The sequence below is a fragment of the Daktulosphaira vitifoliae genome, unplaced genomic scaffold, assembly GCF_025091365.1.
Source record: "Daktulosphaira vitifoliae isolate Bord-2020 unplaced genomic scaffold, ASM2509136v1 Scaffold_5, whole genome shotgun sequence".
NCBI lineage: Eukaryota > Metazoa > Arthropoda > Insecta > Hemiptera > Phylloxeridae > Daktulosphaira > Daktulosphaira vitifoliae.
Window position 1 is genome coordinate 31088429 of NW_026099576.1, and position 8424 is coordinate 31096852.

General features: G+C 28.1%; 1 protein-coding gene across 1 annotated transcript; it reads left to right on the plus strand.

The window, feature by feature from the left end:
- Window positions 1-6814: 6814 nt before the first annotated feature.
- Window positions 6815-8038, plus strand: LOC126906921 (acyl-coenzyme A diphosphatase FITM2-like). The gene has a single exon (XM_050687865.1). It carries the CDS (start codon window positions 7037-7039, stop codon window positions 8006-8008), a length of 972 nt encoding a protein of 323 aa, XP_050543822.1. The 5' UTR covers window positions 6815-7036; the 3' UTR covers window positions 8009-8038.
- Window positions 8039-8424: the final 386 nt, after the last annotated feature.

An 8424-nucleotide genomic window follows, 5' to 3' on the forward strand; every position in this document is an offset into this window, starting at 1 on the left:
ATTATTAACTATCTTTTTGTTTTGATAGTGTGTTAGTTTTTTTTATATATTTGTTTAATTTATTAATTATACAGATGATTTCTGTCAGTTTTTTTTAAACATGTTTCTTCTTCTTTTTACTCGCCTTAATCCCAACAACTTGGGGTAGGCCACCTTTATCCTAAACTTCCACTTGATACGATCTCCCACATCAACATGACCAAACCATCTAAGTCTATTTTCTCTCATCATATCTATGATTGACGCTGCACCTATACTCCATCCTATATGTTCATTCCTTTTCCTATCTTCTTTAGTCACTCCACTAAGCATTATAATAACAAAATACATATTTTTAAATAATTAATCAATATTTTATCATTAACAAGCAAATCAACTCGTATAATACGGAAAATAATTTTCAAAACACAAGAAAAAGATAAATAATTTTCATAAATACATCAATCGTAAAAAAATAAATTTCCGATTAATACAAAAAGTATAAAATGTTGTGGAAACAATATGAAAACTTGATAGCAATTTATATCATCATCAATTTTTTAACTTAAGATAATTTAATACAGTTAGTTTTATATGCTGTCATTCTTAAAAATTACCTCGCGCATTTCTGGAATCCAAACGTATATGAAACTGATACCTTCGGTAGTATCTATAGCGATTTTTTCATAATGATCAACTATGAAAGGTTGACCTCCATCACAATTATTTTCGTGAAAATTTGTGTGGTTAAGTGCGCTCATTGGCTGCACTTCTTTTCCACGTGTAGTACTCCTGTCTATAACAGGTTGCTCATCGTCGTCTGAATTTGTGAGATCAATAGTTTCCACATAACTAACGGGAAGTTCGTTCAAAGGGTTCATCAATGTTATATATCTAGGACCTGTATACATATCAGTATGGGTCGTATAAAACCAATCTTCTCCCCATGGAGTTAATATTTTGCATTTGACACAACGACTAGTGTTTGAATAATTTTCATTATTCGAAGTGCTTGGCTCCGAGCAATTATTATTAATATCAACATTCATATTTAGTTGACTATTTTTAGGGTCGATAGGTATATCTTCGTTCAAAACAGATTCTTCATCAACGTCATTTGTAACGAGGATATCAGTATTATTTTTAACAACACTTTTTGAAAAAGTGTTATCCTCCGGATTGAAAACATAGTGTTGTGAGATACTGGTTAAATCAACATTTTCGGAATAACTGGTATTCTCCTCGCCATTATGCGAATTGACATGTTGACAATCAATAGAGTTGTTTATATTTGGTTCTACGTTAGTAGGAAAGTCGCCAGCTAAAAAATTCTCTTCAAATTTTATACCAACATCTGTTTCTCTAGTGACAGTTATTTTTTTCTTGGCTGGCAAAATAAATTATAAATAATTTTAATTATAAATAATTCTACTTATTACAGACATTATAAATACTATTTTATAATTATACGACTATATTATAATTATATAGTCAAGTGTGTATTAAATATAACTGATTGCTAAACACAATTAAAACTTATACATACCAATCATCGAGTTGTGAATACCCCATTTAGCATTAGTTTCACGTTCAGAATCCAATAGACACGGATAATCTTTAAATGACCGATCGCCGTCAACAGTATACGGTAACTCACAACACCTTAAAAATAGTTTATAGTTAGTATGAAATTTGTCGAGAATGTATTAATTTTTTATCATCTCGATTCAGAAGGAAATATTAAAACGTTCATGTTTCTTCGCGTTACCATTTAAAAATGAAATTGTTAGACAATTAATATCTTTAATATACATGGAATCTACTAATTTATTTTATATAATAATAAAGAAATTACATTTTTTTATTAGGTTCATCCAAATATTCATTAAATTTGCGTTTTAAATTGATTTTTTGGGTACGACTTCCAGAGGAAGTCGAACTTTCGTCCGATGAATCTTCGCTACTGGACGACGATGATATACTATTGGACGATGATGAGCTAACACTTGACAAAGAAGAACTACAACTGGACAACGATGAGCTTCCAGTTGAAGACGAACTTTCGTCCGAAGAATCATCGCTACAAGACGATGATGAGCTGTTACTTGATGAGGATGGACTGTAGCTTGACATATTTTATGTGTGTACACACTATTTTTAATAAAATTATTTTTAAGAAATAAATTTGCTTTTAATATTATAGAAAACTTATTAAATTAAATTTAACAAACATTCGCCGAAGTATCAAATGCGAGTGACAACTAAGTATATTTATCGACTAGAAAACAACTTCTCCAAAACAATGTGGTAACTATGTAAAAAAATTGTAACCAATAATAATATAAAATATTTTTTTTACATTTTGTATATATATGATTGGGTTACACTAAGATATAAGATGTTCCACTGAAATTTAAATTTCTTTAATGTATTTAAAAGAAATGTGTTAAAAGTACTTACGAATGCATTAAAAAATAAATAAAAAACGCTTCTTTAAAAAACGCTTTTAAATCAAATATTATAGAAAAAAGTCCTTTAAAGAGAATATTAAATTTTGTTGTATAATTTTAAGATAATTTTGCATATAATTGTGTTCTCTTACACATGTTAAAAAAAGGACTAAAAAAATGCCCATAAAGAAAGTTTCAAATTAAATTTTTTAATGAATTTAAGAGAAATGTGTTAAAAGTACTTACAAATGCATTAAAAAAAAATTCAGCACAGTGGGGTCGCGGCAAAATAGGGACTTGGCATAGTTGGGTCAAGTATAATAATATCTGACAGTGATTAAAATCACTATCAAAAAAAAAAGCTTCCATGCAAATCTTTAGATAGTATTTAATTTTAAAAAATTGGTAGATTATTCCAAAAGCTTCATGATCTGCTAGTTCATTATTAATATCCTAATTAAGATAAAGTATGTCGAATGAAAAAAAGATTATTAAAAAATATTATTTCTCATAAAAAAATAATGTTGATCCATACAACATTATTACAACAAAATTTAATATTCTCTTTAAAGGACTTTTTTCTATAATATTTGATTTAAAAAAAAAGTATATCCAATGAAAGATGTATATAAATACTACTTCTTATGAAAAAATTGTATTGATCCATACATTTTTTAAAAAGTTATAGCACTTTAAAGTAAAAAATGTAAATTATAAAATCGANTAAAAAATGTATTTCACTTTAAAGTAAAAAATGTAAATTATAAAATCGAGAATTTTCACACAAAAATAGCATTTAGGAGCCATTTTTGCCGTGAAGACAAGTCCAGAGGTCAAATTTTTTTTTTTCAAATTAAAGTATATTACATAAGCTTCAATTTAAGATATATATAAAAGTGTCAGACCTTCCGGAACATTTTCAAAAGTTAAGTTGAAAAAGTTAATTTTTTGTGAAAAAGTTTTCATTTTAAATTCCCCCCTGTGGGCAGAAAAAAAGTCAAATTTACAAAAAAAATATACCACATGATAGGTAAGGACATCAAGCATCTATAAAAAAAATTATATTCATATGTTCATTTTTGAAAAAGTTACGACAGTTTTTAGTAAAAAAAATTTAAAAAATTTCGAAAATTAGCGATTTTTAAATTTGTAATTTTTTTGGAGGTTTCCCTTATTTACGTGGAACGAGGGAATTTTTTTCAATTTTGAAGGGTAATGTCTTCGACTAGATANTTCAATTTTTAAGGGTAATGTCTTCGACTAGATACGATTTGTGATCTTTTGACGTATCGTTGAAAGAAATCGGTTCGGTGAGAGCTGAGAAAAAGTGGTAACAGACACAAAAAAAAAAAACAAAACACATCTTAGTAAAACCAATATCTTCTCAGCTTCGCATCGAAGCTAAAATAAGATTTTTGTAAAAAAATTCTTTTTTATATTTTTAACTTTATAACACTATAACTTTTTGAAAAATGTATGGATCAATACAATATTTTCATGAGAAATAATATTTATATACCTTTTTCATTCGACATAATTTATCTTAATCTTAATTACTTTATCTTAATCACAAGGAAATAGCAGATTATGTAGCTTTAGAAATAATACACCAATTTTTTAAAAATTAAACACTATCTAAAGAAGCGTTTTTTATTTATTTTTTAATGCATTCGTAAGTACTTTTAACACATTTCTTTTAAATACATTAAAGAAATTTAAATTTCAGTGGAACATCTTATATCTTAGTGTAACCCAATCATATATATACAAAATGTAAAAAAAATATTTTATATTATTATTGGTTACAATTTTTTTACATAGTTACCACATTGTTTTGGAGAAGTTGTTTTCTAGTCGATAAATATACTTAGTTGTCACTCGCATTTGATACTTCGGCGAATGTTTGTTAAATTTAATTTAATAAGTTTTCTATAATATTAAAAGCAAATTTATTTCTTAAAAATAATTTTATTAAAAATAGTGTGTACACACATAAAATATGTCAAGCTACAGTCCATCCTCATCAAGTAACAGCTCATCATCGTCTTGTAGCGATGATTCTTCGGACGAAAGTTCGTCTTCAACTGGAAGCTCATCGTTGTCCAGTTGTAGTTCTTCTTTGTCAAGTGTTAGCTCATCATCGTCCAATAGTATATCATCGTCGTCCAGTAGCGAAGATTCATCGGACGAAAGTTCGACTTCCTCTGGAAGTCGTACCCAAAAAATCAATTTAAAACGCAAATTTAATGAATATTTGGATGAACCTAATAAAAAAATGTAATTTCTTTATTATTATATAAAATAAATTAGTAGATTCCATGTATATTAAAGATATTAATTGTCTAACAATTTCATTTTTAAATGGTAACGCGAAGAAACATGAACGTTTTAATATTTCCTTCTGAATCGAGATGATAAAAAATTAATACATTCTCGACAAATTTCATACTAACTATAAACTATTTTTAAGGTGTTGTGAGTTACCGTATACTGTTGACGGCGATCGGTCATTTAAAGATTATCCGTGTCTATTGGATTCTGAACGTGAAACTAATGCTAAATGGGGTATTCACAACTCGATGATTGGTATGTATAAGTTTTAATTGTGTTTAGCAATCAGTTATATTTAATACACACTTGACTATATAATTATAATATAGTCGTATAATTATAAAATAGTATTTATAATGTCTGTAATAAGTAGAATTATTTATAATTAAAATTATTTATAATTTATTTTGCCAGCCAAGAAAAAAATAACTGTCACTAGAGAAACAGATGTTGGTATAAAATTTGAAGAGAATTTTTTAGCTGGCGACTTTCCTACTAACGTAGAACCAAATATAAACAACTCTATTGATTGTCAACATGTCAATTCGCATAATGGCGAGGAGAATACCAGTTATTCCGAAAATGTTGATTTAACCAGTATCTCACAACACTATGTTTTCAATCCGGAGGATAACACTTTTTCAAAAAGTGTTGTTAAAAATAATACTGATATCCTCGTTACAAATGACGTTGATGAAGAATCTGTTTTGAACGAAGATATACCTATCGACCCTAAAAATAGTCAACTAAATATGAATGTTGATATTAATAATAATTGCTCGGAGCCAAGCACTTCGAATAATGAAAATTATTCAAACACTAGTCGTTGTGTCAAATGCAAAATATTAACTCCATGGGGAGAAGATTGGTTTTATACGACCCATACTGATATGTATACAGGTCCTAGATATATAACATTGATGAACCCTTTGAACGAACTTCCCGTTAGTTATGTGGAAACTATTGATCTCACAAATTCAGACGACGATGAGCAACCTGTTATAGACAGGAGTACTACACGTGGAAAAGAAGTGCAGCCAATGAGCGCACTTAACCACACAAATTTTCACGAAAATAATTGTGATGGAGGTCAACCTTTCATAGTTGATCATTATGAAAAAATCGCTATAGATACTACCGAAGGTATCAGTTTCATATACGTTTGGATTCCAGAAATGCGCGAGGTAATTTTTAAGAATGACAGCATATAAAACTAACTGTATTAAATTATCTTAAGTTAAAAAATTGATGATGATATAAATTGCTATCAAGTTTTCATATTGTTTCCACAACATTTTATACTTTTTGTATTAATCGGAAATTTATTTTTTTACGATTGATGTATTTATGAAAATTATTTATCTTTTTCTTGTGTTTTGAAAATTATTTTCCGTATTATACGAGTTGATTTGCTTGTTAATGATAAAATATTGATTAATTATTTAAAAATATGTATTTTGTTATTATAATGCTTAGTGGAGTGACTAAAGAAGATAGGAAAAGGAATGAACATATAGGATGGAGTATAGGTGCAGCGTCAATCATAGATATGATGAGAGAAAATAGACTTAGATGGTTTGGTCATGTTGATGTGGGAGATCGTATCAAGTGGAAGTTTAGGATAAAGGTGGCCTACCCCAAGTTGTTGGGATTAAGGCGAGTAAAAAGAAGAAGAAACATGTTTAAAAAAAACTGACAGAAATCATCTGTATAATTAATAAATTAAACAAATATATAAAAAAAACTAACACACTATCAAAACAAAAAGATAGTTAATAATCAAACCCAATCAATTCAAATATAACAACTATAACATGTATTAAATATGAATTAAAGAGAAAAATTGACTTAAAAAATCATTTCCTACAAAGACTTTGTAGAAATGTGGGTTTATTTCTAGGAATGACAGTGTATTATTGATATATTACAGTAAAACTAATGATGTAAAATTTAAAAGAATAATATTTATCAGTGTTGCCTGACTCGCAAAAATACACTGTCTAATCATACAATTATGAGTAGTTCTTAATATCATTGTTATCAAATATTTGTTAAAATTTGATTAACTATGAAGTAATACGAGTCTATGGTGAAAGTCGTTGTAATTTTTAGTAGTTTACATGTGTGATATGGATCGTCATTATTAAATGAATATTTATGAAATACTATTAACATTTTTCATGTATAGTAGAACAATTAAATCATAGTGAAATGAAATATATTTAATTTTGAAGTTCAACAAAATTTGTTTCTTTGGCTACTTATGAAATTTTGTTATGGCGTCGAGAAGAATGCGTTCAAATTCAATAGAAACAAATTATCTACCCTCTGGATTAAATTTGAGATCTGAAAGTAAAGGTACTCAACTGGTCCGAGAACCTACATCTGTACTAGATATATTTCTTACAGTATTTTTATATGGCTGTCGAAAATATTTATTTTTCTCAACTCATAAGAGGCTTTTTATATACTTTATCCTATTAGTGTCTTCAATTATGGGTGATTATATTAATGTACCTAAAATATATTTTGCGAATAGTGGGACGTTTCTTAATCAATATTTTGTCAAATTGGGTTGGTTCTGGACTATATTATGGACATCTCTTTTTTTGTTTACGTCAAGTAGTGTTTTTTGTATAAATTCTAAAGGAAATATTATGAAACATTCATCTCGACTCTTTATTGCAACATTTTTCTGGTGGTTCTGGACAAATGGGTTTAATTACTTTGGACAGTTTTATGGTTCATGTACAGAAAAAGGTCTCTCAAGAAACAATTGTTTATCTGCTGGAAAAATTTGGCAAGCTTTTGATATATCTGGTCATGTTTTTATATTAATATACAGTACTCTTGTTATGATTAGTGAGGCGAGACCAATAATTGGTTGGGATAAAATCCATGATGTTATAATTGCTGAAAATAATGCCAGAATATCAGGGAAAAAAGGAAAGTTAAATTATCTCAATGAAAATGAACTAATAGAGCTTAAAAGTGCCTATATTAATATGACACCTTTCATAAAATTACTTTTCCTAATAATAGCACTTTTTGTTGCTATATGGGAACTAATGCTATTAACTACTATGATGTATTTTCATAGAATGCCTGAGAAATTGTTGGCTGGATTTATTGCCATGTTTACATGGTTTTTAACTTATAGACTTTGGTATCCTTCTGAATTTCTGCCTCTCTTACCTGGTCAAGGGTTTTTCAATTACCAAGCGCTTCAAAGAAGCGAGTTAAGCTAAGAAAAATTGAATCAGAAAAAAAAGGAATGAACATATAGGATGGAGTATAGGTGCAGCGTCAATCATAGATATGATGAGAGAAAATAGACTTAGATGGTTTGGTCATGTTGATGTGGGAGATCGTATCAAGTGGAAGTTTAGGATAAAGGTGGCCTACCCCAAGTTGTTGGGATTAAGGCGAGTAAAAAGAAGAAGAAACATGTTTAAAAAAAACTGACAGAAATCATCTGTATAATTAATAAATTAAACAAATATATAAAAAAAACTAACACACTATCAAAACAAAAAGATAGTTAATAATCAAACCCAATCAATTCAAATATAACAACTATAACATGTATTAAATATGAATTAAAGAGAAAAATTGACTTNTAAAAAGATTGTTTTAGGTCGAAGACATTACCTTTAGTAATAGA

What these genes read in the sequence shown, in the direction of transcription:
- LOC126906921 (XM_050687865.1), top strand. Translation starts at nt 7,037, where the DNA reads ATGGCGTCGAGAAGAATGCGTTCAAATTCAATAGAAACAAATTATCTA.